The sequence below is a fragment of the Phacochoerus africanus genome, chromosome 1, assembly GCF_016906955.1.
Source record: "Phacochoerus africanus isolate WHEZ1 chromosome 1, ROS_Pafr_v1, whole genome shotgun sequence".
In the NCBI taxonomy this organism is placed as follows: domain Eukaryota; kingdom Metazoa; phylum Chordata; class Mammalia; order Artiodactyla; family Suidae; genus Phacochoerus; species Phacochoerus africanus.
Genome location: NC_062544.1, coordinates 102,273,401 through 102,290,322, shown reverse-complemented (window position 1 = coordinate 102,290,322; position 16,922 = coordinate 102,273,401). Strand labels below are relative to the sequence as shown.

Below are 16,922 nucleotides of genomic sequence, written 5' to 3'. Positions count from 1 at the left end.
GCATATGGAGATTCCCAGGCTAGGGGTCGAATTGGAGCTGCAGCTGCAGGCCTGTGCCACAGCCACCAGCAACACCAGATCCAAGAGGCATCTGTGACCTATACCACAGCTCATGGCAATGCTCGATCCTTAACCCACTGAACAAAGCCAGGAATCCAATCTGCAATCTCATGGTTCCTAGTCGGATTCGTTTCCACTGCGCCACAGTGGGAATTCCAAACTTTATACTTTAAATATGTGCAGTTTATTGGACTTCACTGTACATCAGTAAATTTGTAAAAAATGTGGGAAGTGTTTAAGTCAAATTATTTTCAGTTATTTTATAATAACCTGTGGGTGGAAGAAAACAGGGCCATAAGCCTCAAGCTTGAAAGCCCGTAGCTAGAATAAGGAAAGAGAATAGAATGTAGAGGTCATGGAAAAACTATGACCTCTTCTTGGAAGACCAAGAAGGTTATGCTAGGGAAGGACTTTATATAGTTAAGGTTTATGAGCCCTGTAAAGGGAACAAACAGGCCTGCTGTAAAGGTTAATGTATGCCTTCCTGAGCTAAGATCTGACTCCTGTTAGAAAAGAACAGACCTTGCCTGGATAAGGGGTTTGATTCATTGTTTCCTCTAGGCTTGCAAGCTGTATAATTACCCTCTTGAAGAATTTTGCTCCCCATGCTTCTGCACGTATCCCTCATATATCTCTCAATAAAAGGCAAATCCTGAGTATGTCTAGAGCACTTGCTTGCTATAGCATTAGCTATGTGTCTTCTTCAAGCTGATCTCTAGGCATAGCCCAAGTTCTGATTGTCGCATACAATAACCAATAATGGTACATTTAAGGAGCCCTTTGTTATGATTGCTACTTTGGACTGTGCTTAATATCAGCGCTTATTTATTCCAGTGCCTTCTCAGTCTTGTTCACCCTTTTCAGCTTCCATCTATCCCTCATGAAAGTGAATATGTAATAGTAATTATGATAATGTAATCAAGTTGGTGAACTCCAAGCATTATGAACTCATCAGAGGAACTAAAATGTGAGCCCTTACACATTTCTTGAATTTATCAAAGAGGTTTTACTTTTTTTTTTTTGTCTTTTTGCCTTTTCTAGGGCCACTCCCGTGGCATATGGAAGTTCCCAGGCTAGGGGTACAATTGGAGCTGTAGCCGCCGACCTACACCAGAGCCACAGCAACGCGGGATCCGAGACACATATGCAACCTTCACCACAGCTCACGGCAACGCTGGATCCTTAACCCACTGAGCAAGGCAGGGATTGAACCCACAACCTCATGGTTCCTAGTCATATTCGTTAACCACTGAGCCACGACGGGAACTCCAAAGAGGTTTTACATTTTAATCTTACCCTCTAAATCCCTTCCAGGAGTTAAGCATTATTGTAAATTATGTTATTCTAATTATTTTAATCATAGGGTACATATGACTCTTACTCCACATAACTAGTAATTGACTTAACATAAACCAGGGTTGTGGCTTGTTAAAAGTATCTACGTAGATTACAACTGCTTTAAAGACAGGGTCAAATCATTTATCTTGAATTCTCAATTTACTACCAGTGTCTAGTACAGAGCAGAGTGAATAAGGGGAGAAAGGATAAAGGATATGATGTAAGATGGGGTAGGAAGAAAATGGGCATGTGTGGGTACAGATCTTGCAGGGCCTTGTAGACCAAGGTAACACCTTGGTTCTTATTCTAATTGTGATACCAAGCCAGTGGAGGATTCTGACCAGAGAACTGGCATGGTCTGATTTATATTTTAAAATAAGGATCAGTCTAGTTGCTGTGTGAATAAGCATCAGGGAAGTATGGAAGCATGGTATATACCAAAGGGAATACCAAGAGTAATGGGTGCACAGGTTCAAAGAAAGATAGATACAAAAATGTTCATAGCAACTTTATTTATTCATAATAACCACAAACTAGAAACAACCAAAATTTCCATCAACAGTAGAATGGATTCATATATTGTGGTAAAGTCATACATAAAAAACAAACCACTGCTACACACAATAACATGGATAACTCACAGACACAATACTAAGAGTACATGTAATTATACATTTACATGAAGCTTTAAAACGGACAAAAATAACCCATGGTGATAAGGGTCAGAATAGCAGTTATCTCTGTGTGTGTGTGTCGGGGGGGCCATAGGGCACTGACAGGGGTACTAGTAATGTCCAGTATCTTGATCTGGGTAGTGGGTTCATGGGTGTATATAAAAGTCTACTGAGGTGTACACTAAATACTTGCATTTTACTGACTGTAAATTTCACCTCAATTAAAAAGGAAATATATTTTAAAATAGCTATAAAAGAAATTTTCTAAGTAGGAAGATATAACTGTGTTAATTGGTAGTATTGTCTTCCAAATAATTCTGGTTCTCTTCCAAGGCTTGAGGAAGGAATACACTCTTCCTCGAACTTTGCTGTGGCTGTGGGATTTGCTTTGGTCAATGAGAGTGCCTTAAGGGCCTGTAAATGATGTGTCATACTTTTTTCATTTCCCAAAATGAGCAACTACACCCTAGATATCTGCTTGGTCAGCCTGAGTCCCAGAATGAGGACCACTTAGAGCGGGATCAATGAATATTTTCTGTAAAGGGTCACATGGTAAATATTTTAGAAATTGTGGGCCACACACTTTTGTACTCAGCTGCCACTGTAGAGCAAAAGCAGCCATAGACAATACATAAACAAATGGGCAAGGCTGTCTTCCACTAAAACTTTATTTACAGAAACAGGTAGCAGGACAGATTTTTGCCCACAGGCCATAGTTCATCAACCTGACTTAGAACAAAGCCCCTAGCCAAGCTATGAGAGAAAAGCTGCGTGAAATACTGAGATTTTGTGGTGTTACCGCATGGCAACCTAGCCCATTCTGATACAAGAATTGGCTGTTTTCAAAAAAACCTAGCATATTGAACATTGGCTTAGTTGGCAGGCCTTCAGAAAATTGATATTGGTGGATGAAAGAGATAACTTATGCTGGGGGAATGCGTATTATGGAGTGGTGAAACTGTCCTTTGAGAGCATCTGGAGGGCAAAGAATCTATCCTTTACTAAGGAAAAAAAAGACAAGAAAACAAAATATTTATGGTTGCATTTGACAAGATACACAGGAAAGAGATGAACTCAGAAAAGAACTCATCAGTTTGCAAGCAGAAATGCAAGAGAATAAAGAGAGTTCACAAACTCAAATGCTTAGGTAGGAAGAGGCTATTTCAGAGAGAAAAAGAGAAATCCTTTACTCCAAAGGTTGATTAAAACCTACTTTTGCAGCAAGGATCAAATCACTGGATGACCATCGCACCTACTATTAAAACCTTTAGACCAGTTTAATGGGCCTCAAACTAAAAGTTCAACTAAAAGTGTTAACACTGGTTAATCCCTTAAATTGGAAAAAATGGCTCAAGGAAAAAGAGACTAAGGTATGGGTCTCCCACAAAGCCTGAAAGCCCAAGTTACTCAGAAATCCAAGTTCAGAGAGGCATGTGAACAAGAAAGCAAAGAAATATAGTAAATCTAAGAAGCATACATTGACTAGATGTCACTTCTAGGTTACCTTCCTTGGGGAGAAGATAAGAACATCCTGCAGGTAGGAAAGCAAGTGAACTGAGTGTCTAGTGACGGGAAGGGCTGAGTCATTCTTCTAATATTTTGTTAAGTTTACTTACTTTAAATCCCAGAAGAGCCAGAATCATCTGTAAAGGAAAATAGCAAGTAAATAGGATGCCATTTTCTCTTAGGGTTGATGCTCACAAAGGGAAAATGGGTATTAACTTTTAAGCAGCATTATTTTATCCCCAAACTAAAAGCAACTTTTTCATTACCGAAGTGTTATTTTAGTCCACTAAATAGCTGTCCAATCTTTCTCATCCACGTTTCCTTTGCAAGTCTGCCTTTATAAGTTAAAAAAAAAAATTAAGACTTCTATATCAAAGAGATAGGGACAATATTTCATTGTGGGTTATGTGAATATACCCAGCTTTATTACTTATGTTTACAAGGGAAAACTGCAATCTAAGTTTGTTTCCACAAACATTCACCTAATTTTTGAGCCACATGCCAAGCACTAAACTAAATTCTAAGAATCTCATAGTCACAAAGAACTTAGTTTCATTTCTTAATTTGTAATATGTGAATAACTACCCAGCAAGCAGTTTAGGCAGGACTACTGTGGAGGTCAAAGGTGACTAGGAAAACACTACACAAATATTTATCCATCCAAACATTTATTGAAATGCCAGGAATTGGCTAAGCACTAGACATAGCAGTGAGCAAGGCCTATGGTCCCTGCCCTTATAAAGCTTACAGTCTAGCTAGCAGTGATCAGTAAGAATGAACAATAAAGTATGCTAAGTATATGGCTGGGGAAAAACACTATATTTAGGGAGTGGTCTAGAGGATACCAATGAAGGCTTCCTAGAGGAAGTGGCATCTATAGTGAAACCTGAGAGATGAGTAGAAATTGTACCTTATCCTAAGAGCAGTGGTAAAAGCAAGGGAGTGATATGACCAGATACATCTTTTGGAACAATCTAGCTGCAGTGTGGAAAGGGATCACAACCAGAGAAAGGGATTAATGAGGCCAGCGCTGTAAATAGGATAGCCAGCACTGGAGAAGTGACAAAAATTTAGGTGTAACAGACTTAACGGAAAAGTTTTTGTGAATGGATGTGATGGATGAAGAAGGAAAAGTCATGGCTAACTGGGCTTTTGGGCTTGGGCCAGGGCAAGTGAATGGCTAGCAGTGGTGGTGCCACTGACTGAAAGAGGGACCATGAGAGGAGGAGCAAGGTTTTAGGGGCAAAGTCAATGACCTGTGTGGTGCCTATGTGACAGCAAAGTAGACTTAAATTAGCAGGTAGAAATATGAATTAGGAAAGGTCTAGAAAGGAAATATGAGTTTAGGAGTCATTTGTATACAGTTGTTAAATGAAGCCAGGAAAGGAAAAGAGATTGGCTAAAGAGGTGATGTAGAGTAAGACAGCTTAAAATAAAATTTAAAAATCCCAAGGACACAGATAAGGAAAAGAGGTGCCTGCAAAGCAGAAAGCACACTTGGAGATGGTGTCTGCCTGATGCCAAATTAAACAAGTATTTCAAGGAGGGTGGCCAGTGATATAGGGGTAAGATAGGAATATTGACAAGGACTTAGTAAGCTTGGTAGAGCAGCCTGAGTGGCAATACGGGAGACTGGGAATACAGACAAATCTAAGAAAACTAGGAGGAATGGGAGATTCAGGGACATAAGAGGGTTTTTTTGTGTGTGAATTTTGGCCATGCCTGAGGCCTGCGGAAGTTCCAGGGCCAGGAATCAAACCCGAGCCATAGCAGTGATGCCAGATCCTTAACCTGCTAGGCCACCAGGGAACTCTAGTAAGAGTTTTTTGACAATAGTACTTATTTTAACTATATTCACTCATACAACAGGACCAATAACAGCTATTTTACAAAAAGAAAAATTTTAAGACTGCCATGCAGTTATAGAATTACTTAGTACAGAAAACAGTAAAATACATATTTATTTTTTCTTTTTTACAAACAAGACTAGTTTATAGCAAATTCTCTATTGTTCAGGGTCAATTTAAAACCCTTGGCTTATATCTCCCCGACATTCGCTATCTATATAACTAATTTTATTACTACCTTAAGCAAAATATATAGTGGAACTTCACACACTGCACAAGACTTCAATATCTGAGCAACTGGGGTTAGAAAGCAGAAGCAGTTTTGAGATCTTCCAATTACCCTTTCAATAAAGCACTTGCCACAGAAGAGAATACTCCAAACTATCAGGAAATTACCGGTAGATTTTTTTGTTGTTTTTTTCACTGTGTTGTTTTGCCAGATATTTAAACTTACTCCCTATTAACTCAAATCTTAACTTGACCATTCTTGCTAAGTATCTTAATAATATAACATTTTTTCTGCCCTAAACTAATTATATATAACAGAACAGAGTTTTTAATCTAGTTCAATGCCAACTACTGATTTATAAATGTTGTGAGCTACCAGAATCTATCAAAACCATCTTACCAGGCAAACCTGGAATGTTGGAATTTGTCTCCACTATCAAATATTATCAGTTTGCCCAATTTGCCCTTCTAATTTTGCTTCTACCGGTAATTTGCCCTGTCTCTTGAAATAAGATCATTTACACTGGCGGTTTACTGGCACTTTGGGGGGCATAATTTTTTACTGTGCCAGGCTGTCCTATGCCCTGTGGTGTGCTTGGGCAGGGGTGGGGTGGGGGTGGTGTCCCTCATGATTACATGCCAACGGGAACCCCCCGCCAATAAATGTGACAGCCGAAAAAGCCCCCTTTAGTTTCCCAGCATCTTCTGGAAAGAGGGGAAACTGTCTCTAGCTGGGAGCCACTGGCACAATTTTGGATCTTGGGCTCTTATGGCATCTGTTTTGATTGTGCAGGCTTCATTTCCTTCTAAATTCTTGGTTGTATCCTGGGTTCCTTGAATTTGTTAAATTAGTGACCATAGAGAAATGCATTACAATAGTTAAGACAGGACTTGAGCACAAGTTTTAAAATTGTACTTGAGAGATCTGTAAGTTGGGTCCTGTTTTTAAATCATTTCACAAATTTGGCTTTACTCTAAGATTTCCTTTTCATGGTTAACATATATTTGAAAATTACTATTTTAGAACAAAGCAGATTTCTCACTAGAAATATGGGAGTGCTACAATCTGTGAATAAACCTGCTTCTTGAGAGTTAAATATTTCCACTTGTGCACTGTCTTAGATACACAATGTGTGGGACTGTGTCACATTCTATAATAAATCCACTTCTAGCAGCAAATAAAATTTGATATTCTATAACTTTAAAATAAAGGGTTTCCTTTAAGCAAGATTTCTCATTTCCTTATAAAGCTGAAACACCAATGTAGATAGGCCAAATAAGCTAAAATATCTCACACCTCCTGATACTGGAATGCAAACATCTTTTTTTCCTCATCCTTTCTGATGGGGCAAAAGTCTGTCTAGAGTAGAAAAAAGAATTACTAATGGGCAACCCCTAAGTTTATACTTACCGTAGTCCTTTAGTAGGCAAGCTCATAAAACAGCACCCAATTGTGAAAAATCAGGGAAAACCTCCAATAATTGGTTAGTCTGATCTCCAAACTTCAGGAAGTTTCCTGAACCAACAATTTAAAAATAATTCTTGCTCCTCTGACTAAAATTTTAATTGATTATTTCCTCTATGAGTAATATCATTATCGCTAGGGCAGGTGGGGAGGTGAGAGGGAGAAAATATGTCTGTATTTACTTCAGCCTCAGAAATGTGTCTAAAAAAATAGTCTCAGACATTTTGATAGTTAGACAAAATACCTCCTCTGTATGTACGTTCTTCCTTTTCAGAAACTTCTGCACTTGTTAATGTGAGTTTCTGCAAACTGGCTCAAACATACATTTAAGGAGTTGATAATTTCAGACTATACGCATCAGAATCTCAACGCTTTGTTAAAATAAGAGCTAAAGTTTCTTTGAAACGTCTTAAAAACAGACTCCTAATTCAACTCACATGATTAATACTGAACTTCTTTAAAAACAATTATATCATAAAAGCAAAAGATAATGAAAAAAGGTATCTGCCACCAAGTTTTGAAAAAAGGTATCTGCATGTTTCAGTCTCATGCTGCCTCTTGAAAAGAGGAAAAAAAAATTGTCTGAAGCATTTGAATTGTGAAAAATGTTTGCGATGAAAGTTTTTTCACTTTGGGTGAAAAAACATGGTACTCTCCCACAATCCAAATTAGTAAACTTGAAAATCAAACATATTTTTGCTTTTAGAGTTGGATTCTTGTTGAGTGTTTCGGTGTTGTACCACAAAAGCTTATGGATTCGATTCATTTCTTCCTCTCACAAGATCATCCCATTGAGGCTCTATTTCAGTGGTGGCAATCCTAAACAGGGCGTGGAGGTGTTCATCTGTCAATGGGTGGCTCAAGGTGTGCTGGTTTCGAGTCAAATATGAAAAAGCCTTTTCACAAATCTTGCTACTATCAAACAAGGATGCTACCTTACAGGCAACCCCTTTGATAATTGGGTAAGATTCAGCAGACAGTCCGGCATAGAATTGCCCCAAGTCTTTGGTTCTGTATTCGTTCCAAAGATTAGTATTTGCCTGAAGTTTTGTTAGCTCCACCCTTACTGAAATAGGTGCATATTCAGCTTTAAAGCTAAATGGATTTGCAAAAAGCTCTAAGTCCTTTTTAATGAACTTGAGGTCCTTGAAATGTCTCTCAAATTCTTTTTGTAGGCGACAGATCACTACTTGATACCTTTCAGGATCAAGTATTTTTTCATCTTCTTGAAGATGCTCTTTAAGCTCATCAACAACTTCTCTCAAGGCGGCAAAGTGTGTTAGATTGTTTTCCTCGATATGTCTCTGAAGTAAATTCAGCTTAACTTCAAAGGTACAAATATGGTCAAAGGCAGCAGCAGCAAAGACTTTACTTACTCTCAATAGTTCGCTGAGTTCTCGAAGGTGGTCCATAATATCCACCAAAAAGCCAAAGTCACAAAGCCACTGCTTGTCTGTGAAATGGACCGTTGTTGCCCCTATTGAAACCAAGAATGTTTTTATCTCTTTTCTTAAAGAAAATATTAGTTTTAAGGTCTTCCCTCTTCTAAGCCAATTGTTCAGACAGCGTCCATTAACCCTTTCACCATGCTCTGATTCCGATTCAGTTAGTAAAGCCTGAAATTCTGGCCGCCTAACGCCTCTGGTCTTAATCAAAACTATCCATTCAGATATGGCATTTATGATCTGATTAACATCCACATCGTAGGAGCTCAACAGTTCCAAGTGAAGAAATCCCGAATAATGGATAACATTCCAACAGTTGGGGCTTACAGCCTTTTCTCTCATGTATGACACCAGACCTGAGTTCTCACCAATCATCCTCAGAGTGTGGGTCGTGGTCAGTCCAACCATCCGCTGCAGGCTAAGCCCTGCAGTTTGCAGGGCCTCAAGGATTGCCGCCATGAGGGCACCAACACTGAAGTGCTGAGTCAGGTTGATGATGGTCAGAAGCTCTTCCTGCACCTCTAAATCGTGGCCCACGCCGCGGACAAAGACGAGGAGGTAGTTCTCATAGGCCACAAAAGCCTGGTCGTCCAAAGCAAGGGAATAGGCCTTAAAGTCCTTGGCTCGGTTAAAAAGCTGACTGCGTAGATTCTGGTTAATGTCTAGGACCCTCTGCTGCGTGATCTCCGGAGATAAATCAATGCCATCCATAACGCCTACGTGATCAGGCAGCACATCTCTGAGCATCACCTCCATGCACCGGTACACGAAGTCCCCCTCACCCCAGCCGCGACCCTTCAAGGCCAAGAGGCGGGTGAGCCCGAGGCCTGCACGAGCAGCTCTCTCCTCCGGGGTGAGCGGGGCGGCATCGGGCAAGTCTCCCTGACGCAGACGCTCCACCAGGGCCGCGCGCTCGCCCTCCGCCACATACCGCTCGTAGTAGTCGTGCTCCGCCTCGTAGTGGTGCCTGACATCGGGTTCGCCATTGGCTACGACCAGGCGGCGACAGACCAGGCAGAGGGCGCCTTCGCCTTCCGGAGGCTCCACAACCAGGTAACGCTGAGTCCACTCGGCCTGGAACCCCCGAGGCTCCTCGATTTCCATTTTGCTCCTCTTGGGCGTCATCCACATCTCACGGGAGACCACTGGATCTGGGCCGACCTCCCGGAGGCCGCAAGGAGAGGGGAGGAGCAGGAGCGATCCCCAAGCGCCAACTCCGCTCTGCGCCAGATCACCCCAGCTGGGGAAACCACTGGGGTTCCGGCACCTTGATTCCTATTGGCTGGAGATTTCGTATTCCCCTGCCGCAAGCATGAGCCAATAGGAAGAGCGGACACTGATTTTTAGCGCGCAGGCGCATATCCTTCTAGCTGCAAAGTGCAGTAAAGCCGCCTTAAGGAGGGCTAAGAGAACAGGAATCATGGAGCTAAGAACTTGACTGGCATTCAAGATGCCCAATCAGTACCTCTCTGTCCCGGAAGTGGTGTTGCCGCTAGAGGGCGGGACGGGACGGCGTCGGCAGTGTTGCTGGAAGGATGTGGGTGCGAAGCTCTAAGGAGATTGGCTGAAAGCCCTTCCAGTGAGCGTCTCACCGTGACACTGCCTGCTCTGGCGCCAAAATGTCGCAGGTACCGGGAGTTATCCGGCGGTTGGACGAGACAGTGGTGAACCGCATCGCGGCAGGGGAGGTTATCCAGCGGCCGGCTAATGCCATTAAGGAGATGATTGAGAACTGGTACGAAGGGAGGAGTCCAGGCTTCCTTAGAACCTAACGGGCCACTGCTCAGGATGGCGCGGACACGCCTCTCTGCCCTGAGTGGAGGGGTGTGCCGCGCGCCGCCGCCGCCGCTGGGAGGCCGGGGTCCTGTCTTCCTCTCTCCCGGGTCCTCGAGCGTCCCTTCGAGACTTTAGGGTTGATGGGGGCACAAAGAGAGGGCGATACAGTATTGTTTTAATGGTGCCATCAACTAAGAGAAATTCTAAAATTATATGTGCAGAAGATGCAACTTTTTAAACGTTTAAAAGCTTTTTACATTTAAAAAGAAAAAAACACCCCTCTCTTCATCCTTCAGAGAGCGTCAGTTTCTTGCTTATTCTGTATACATTCAGAAGTACAATTCATTTTTAATTTTTTTTTCTTCTCGGGCCGCTCCCGCGGCATATGGAGGTTCCCAGGCTTGGGGTCCAATCGGAGCTGTAGCTGCCGGCCTACGCCAGAGCCACAGCAACGCGGGATCTGAGCCGCGTCTGCTACCTACACCACAGCTCACAGCAGCATCAGATCCTTAACCCACTGAGCAAGGCCAGGGATGGAACCCGCAACCTCATGGCTCCTAGTCGGCTTCGTCAACCCCTGAGCCACGATGGGAACGCCTGAATTTAATTTAATTTAATTTTATTTTATTTTATCTTTGCCATTTCTTGGGCCGCTCCCAGGGCATATGGAGATTCCCAGGCTAGGGGTCTAATCGGAGCTGTAGCCACCGGCCTACGCCAGAGCCACAGCAACGCAGGATCCGAGGGGCATCTTCGACCTACACCTTAGCTCAGGGCAACACCGGGATCGTTAACCCACTGAGCAAGGGCAGGGATCGAACCTGCAACCTCATGGTTCCTAGTTGGATTCATTTCCACTGCGCCACAATGGGACATTTTATGAGGGTCTTTTAAGAACCTGAGGCTGAGTAAAGTTTGTGAAACAGGTAGTAGAATTAGTTGAGAATTAGGTAAGAAAGAGGCATATGTTAAGTAGTCCCACTTTTTTTTTTTGTCTTTCTTCTTTTTAGGGCCGCCCCTGCAGCATATGGAGGGTCCCAGGCTAGGGGTCTAATCTGAGCTGTAGCTGCCAACCTACACCACAGCCACAGCCATGCCAGATCTGAGCCGCATCTGTGACCTACACCACAGCTCACAGCAATGCTGGATCCTTAACCCACTGAGCGAGGCCAGGGATCGAACCCGAAACCTCATGGTTCCTAGTTGGATTCGTTTACGCTGCACCACAACGGGAACTCCAGTAGTCCCACTTCTAACTTCCCTTTCTTTTTTTCCTAGAGGAACAGAAATGTTGCTGAATGTCATATTGGAAATGATGTTTTTCCCTCTGCCCCTTTCTTCCCTCTCTCTCATACAATATGTAAACTGATAGCAGTGTAGTCACAGAGCCTGTAGGCAAAGGAAAAACACAGTAATTGGTCTTATAGTTGTCTGGAATTTGTTCTTATCCCTGGACTCATATTAAGATTTGTGCATTAGGAGTTCCTGTTGTGACTCAGTAGTTAACGAATCCGACTAGGAACCATGAGGTTGTGGGTTCAATCCTTGGCCTTGCTAGGTAGATTAGGGATCCGGTGTTACGGTGAGCTGTGGTTTAGGTCACAGATGTGTCTTGGATCCTGCATTGCTGTGGTTGTGGTGTAGGCTGGCAGCTACAGCTCCGATTAGACCCCTAGCCTGGGAACCTCCATATGCTGTGGGAGCAGCCCTAGAAAACGCAAAAAGACCAAAAAAAAAAAAAGTTTTGTGCATTAGAGTGGTTGCAAATTATTATTTTTTGTTTGATTTGTCAGTTTAGATGCAAAATCCACAAGTATTCAAGTGGTGGTTAAAGAGGGAGGCCTGAAGCTGATTCAGATCCAAGACAATGGCACTGGGATCAGGGTAAGTAAAACCTCAGAGCAGCAGGATGTTTGTGTGCTTCATGTGCTGTATCTGCAGGAAGTGACATAACTTTTCTCTGTTCTGGAAACTAGGTTTTTATGGATGAGATTGTTTGAAAAATTCAACACTAACTATAAATATTTATTGATTACCTATTCCATGCTGGGCACTGTTCAGGGAAATAAGGAGGTCGAAGAGCAAGTCATGAGGCTGTTCAAAGGATCAGTGTTCCAGACGGAGAGAACAGTATACACAAAAACCTCAACATGGACGCTTGCCTGACATGTTTAAGGATCAGCAAGGAGGTCAATACGTCTTGAACAGCGGAGTTGGGTGGGGAGTGAAAACATAAGATTAGGTTTGAAGGATAAGCAGGCTGAGCATGTAGGACCTTGTGGGATGTTGTAAAATCTTTAGCTTTTACTCTGGATGAGGTGGGATACTGTTAGAGGGTTTTGAGCAAAGAGGTAACATGGTTTGGCAGGTTTTATAAGAACTCTTTTGTCTGCCTTGGTGAAAACAGACTTTAGCAGAACAGGACAGAAGCAGTGAGGAGGATCATGAAGCAATCCAGGAAAGAGGTAATGGTGCTTTGGACCAGTTTGGTTGCAACAGAAATGTAAGAAGCAGTGACCTTCTGGGTTGATGATGAAGAGCAAAGCTCTCACAGTTTGCTGGTGTAAGGATTAAGAAGAGGGGAGCCAAGAATGATGTCAAGGTTTCTGGCCTGAAGAAAGAGTTGCCATTTACTGATAGGAAGGCTATGGAACAAGTGGGTTGAGGGAAGATCAGGATTTCATTTCAGGTTATGTTAAACTTAAAATGCATGTTAGTTGGATACATGTCTGAGTCTGGAGTGCAGGGTAGAGGTTTCATCTAGAGATAAAAATTGTGTTTTGTGTTGTGATGATGTTAAAAGCCATGAGACACTCAACCTGATTAGTCATTAAGGAAATACAAATAAAAACTGCAGTAAGATACCACTTGACATCCATTAGGATGGCTCTTATAATTAACTAAAAACAAATATTGCCAAGGATGTTGAGAAATTAGAATTCTTTTTTTTTTTTTTTGGTCTTTTTAGGGCTGTGGCATATGGAGGTCACAGGCTAGGGGTCCGATTGGAGCTCCAGCTGCTGGCCTACACCACAATCACAGCAATGCAGGATCAGAGCCGCGTCTGAAACCTACACCACACCTCACGGCAACGCCGGATCCTTAACCCAATGAGCAAGGCCAGGGATCGAACCCACAACCTCATGGTTCCTAGTTGGATTCATTAACCCATTGAGCCACAAAGGGAACTCCAAGAAATCGGAATTTTTATGCATTGTTAGTGGGAATATGAAATAGTGCGGCCACTACGGAAAAGATTATGGTGATTCCTCAGAAAATTAAACAATTGCCATATAATCCAGCAGTTCCACTTCTGGGTTTATACCTGAAAGAGTTTTGAAAGCAGGGTCTTGAAGAGATTGTACACTCAGGTGCATGGCAACATATCCATGATAACCACAAGGTAGGGGGCAACCTGAGTATCAACAGATGAATAGGTAAACAAAATGTCGTAGATACATACAATGGAATGTTATTCAGCCTTACAAAGGAGTGAGGTGTTGACAATGGCTACAACCTGAATGAACCTTGAAGACAGTATGTTAAGTGAAATTAGCCGGTCACACTGGGGGTTTGGGGTTAGTAGATGTAAACTATTTCATTTAGAATGGATAAGCAGTGAGGTCCTACTATACAGCACAGGGAACTATATCCAATCTCTTGGGATAGAACATGGTGGGAGATAATGTAAGAAAGGGAATGTATGTATATGTATGATTGGGTCACTTTGCTGTATAGTAGAAATTGATGTAACATTGTAAATCAAGTATAATAAAAATTTTTTTAAAAATAAAAGGAAATTGCCAGTCAAAAAAGGACAAATAATATATGATTCCACTTACATGAAGTACCTAGTGTAGTTAAATGCATAGAATCAGAAAGTAGAATGGTAGTTCCCAGGGACTTGGAGGAGGGGGAAATGGAGAGCTTTTGTTTGATGGGTACAGTTTCAGTTAGATGAAAAAGTTCTGGACGTGGATGTTGGTGACGGTTACACAACAGTGTGAATGTACTTCATGCCATAGAACTGTACGCTTAAAGAGGGTTAAAATGGTAAATTTTGGTATGTATATAATATTACAATTAAATGTAATCTGTAGAGATGCATATATTTTAATGGCTGCACCAGCAGCGTATGGCAGTTCCTGGGCTAGGGATTGAATCCGAGCAGTAGCTGTAACCTACACTGCAGCTGTGGCAGCCCTGGATCTTTTAACCTACTGCACTGGACCAGGGATTGAATCCATGCCTCCACAGAGACACTAGTTACTGCAGTTGGATTCTTAACCCAGTGTGCCACAGCAGAAACTCCAAATGTATTGGTAGATCTTTAATAAAGAAGTTTTCTAACACAGTCATAACATAGTCATAAGTCATAGTCATCAAGAGAGTGAGTGTAGGAGGCGCTCCATTCGTGCCACAGCCCCAGTCTTAAGTGCGAGCTCTCCTGCCTGAGTGAAAGCTCTCCACAGCCACCACCACCCTTTGGAATGGCCAACAGGGGACCTGCCTACCGTCTGGGCCCGGAGGTGCAGCAGAAGATTGAGAAACAATACGATGCAGATCTGGAGCAGATTCTGATCCAGTGGATCACTTCCCAGTGCTGCAAGGATGTGGGCTGGCTTCAGCCTGGGCACGAGAACTTTCAGAACTGGCTCAAAGATGGCACGGTGCTGTGTGAGCTTATTAATGGACTGTACCCCAAAGGGCAGGCCCCAGTGAAGAAGATCCAGGCCTCCATCATGGCCTTCAAGCAGATGGAGCAGATCTCCCAGTTCCTGCAAGCAGCTGAGTGCTACGGCATCAACACTACTGACATCTTCCAGACTGTGGACCTCTGGGAAGGAAAGAACATGGCCTGTGTGCAGCAGATGCTGATGAACCTGGGTGGGCTGGCGGTAGCCCGGGATTATGGGCTCTTCTCCCGGGATCCCAATGGGTTTCCCAGGAAATGTAAGGAAAACCCCCGGAACTTCTCTGATAACCAGCTGCAGGAGGGCAAGAATGTGATCGGGTTACAGATTGGGACCAACCGTGGGGCATCCTAGGCAGGCATGACCAGCTATGGGATGTCACGCCAGATCCTCTGATCCTGCCCGCAGCCCTGCCCCTGCTTGCCGTGAATGGTTGATATGTATATATATTTTAGCAATGACATTCCCCAAGAGCCCTAGGAGCTCTCATACTCCCGCCTGCCAGGGTGGGGGCCTGCCCTGTCTCCTCTTGGGGTGCCCAGCAGTGGCCTCTTCCCTGTGCTTTACTAATACATTCCTTTCTCCAGACCCACCAGAACTGGACCAACTGACCTTTTTCCCTGGGACCAAAACTGAGGGGTGGGGGTTGGGGGGCTGCCCCCCAATGCCCCTCTCCCCACCAAGCCTCTTCTCTTTTTCTCAGGCCTCCCCACCATAGCCCCAGCCCCAACAACCCGGGCTCTACGCCTTAGTCTGTTCCTTGGCTAGGGGTCAAGGATGCTGCCTAATGGCCCTCTCCCTGCAAGTATGCCTCACCCGCAGCCATGGCTGCAGGGACTTAGTCTCTAGGGAGGGGCTGTGGCAGCTGCCACCCCAGCCCAGCTGGACTGCACTCACTACAGTTCTGGGGCAGCCTGCCCCGACAGAGGCCCTCTGGCTTCTCATTTTCCATTCCTCTCGCTCGGCTAAGGGGTAGGGGTGAGGGGGCTGGGGAGGGAGGGATGCCCACTTCGGGCTGGGGCTTGAAGAATCTGAGTTTGCTGATTTAAATAAAGAATCTATTGTCTTTTTTGGAAAAAAAAAAAAAAAGAGAGAGAGAGTGAGTGTAGGAGTTCCTGTCGGCTCGGAGGTAATTAAGTAACTAGGTTAAAAATCTCAGGGAGGAGCTCCCGTTGTGACTCAGCGGTAATGAACCCTACTAGTATCCACAAGGTTGCGGATTCAATCCCTGGCCTTGCTCAGTGGCTTAAGGATCCAGCGTGGCTCGGTTCTGGCATTGCTGTGGCTGTGGTGTAGGCCAGCAGCTACAGCTCCAATTTGACTTCTAGCCTGGGAGCTTCCATATGCCGCATGTGCAGCCCTTAAAAGCAAAAAAAATAAAAAAATAAAAAATAAATAAATAAAAAAGAGTGAGTGTAGATAGAGCAGAGGTTCAGGGATGGAATCGTGGATTATCCCCTGGTAGGAGAGATGAGACATAAGCAGCAAGTGAGGCTGAGGAACTATGTGAGAGAGGGGGAAGGGCACCAGGGCCTTGTGGGATTATGGATGAACAGAGAGGAAGCTGCTCCTGATTTAGAACTCTTCTCTTAAGAGAAATTTCTTCCTGGATTCAGTCAAGAAAAGGGAAATTCAGAAACATTTGGAGAAATGAGTAACATAATTATTTATTTATTTTTTTGCACTTTCTAGAAAGAAGATCTGGATATTGTGTGTGAGAGGTTCACCACAAGTAAACTGCAGTCCTTTGAGGATTTAGCTCATATTTCTACCTATGGCTTTCGGGGAGAGGTAAGCTGAGGATAGAAGCCATAAGAAAAACATTCTCCTGTCGTGACATTTCTGCTGTATATCAGCATATGTTTCTCAACAGGTCATAAAACATGCTA

At 43.3% G+C, this 16,922-nt stretch overlaps 3 protein-coding genes across 5 annotated transcripts in view; 2 read left to right on the top strand and 1 right to left on the bottom strand.

The window, feature by feature from the left end:
• Positions 1–1,892: 1,892 nt before the first annotated feature.
• On the bottom strand, positions 1,893–9,905 carry EPM2AIP1 (EPM2A interacting protein 1). Of its 2 annotated transcripts, XR_007133547.1 has the most exons (2): positions 7,065–9,905; positions 1,893–3,715 (listed from the first exon to the last, which is right to left on the bottom strand). XR_007133547.1 is itself a non-coding variant. In XM_047770154.1 (1 exon), exon 1 carries the CDS (start codon positions 9,692–9,694, stop codon positions 7,868–7,870), a length of 1,827 nt encoding a protein of 608 aa, XP_047626110.1. In that variant the 5' UTR covers positions 9,695–9,905; the 3' UTR covers positions 5,522–7,867. The 2 variants fall into 2 exon arrangements, 1 of the variants encoding a protein (XP_047626110.1); XM_047770154.1 differs by lacking the exon at positions 1,893–3,715 and having other exon boundaries at positions 5,522–9,905.
• Positions 9,906–10,059: 154 nt separating this feature from the next.
• The window catches only part of MLH1 (mutL homolog 1), an 86,200-nt gene continuing 79,337 nt past the window's right edge, over positions 10,060–16,922 (top strand). The window contains exons 1-3 of one of the 2 annotated variants that reach the window (XM_047770007.1): positions 10,060–10,191; positions 12,133–12,223; positions 16,726–16,824. Coding sequence is in view for 1 of the 2 variants with exons in the window: in XM_047769997.1 (XP_047625953.1) it covers positions 10,183–10,298; positions 12,133–12,223; positions 16,726–16,824 (306 nt within the window). In the remaining variant the exon portion in view is untranslated. Of the gene's footprint in view, positions 10,299–12,132; positions 12,224–16,725; positions 16,825–16,922 lie in introns of both variants that reach the window. The other variant, XM_047769997.1, reaches the window with a different exon arrangement.
• On the top strand, positions 14,641–15,992 carry LOC125121671 (transgelin-2-like). The gene has a single exon (XM_047770155.1). It carries the CDS (start codon positions 14,830–14,832, stop codon positions 15,385–15,387), a length of 558 nt encoding a protein of 185 aa, XP_047626111.1. The 5' UTR covers positions 14,641–14,829; the 3' UTR covers positions 15,388–15,992.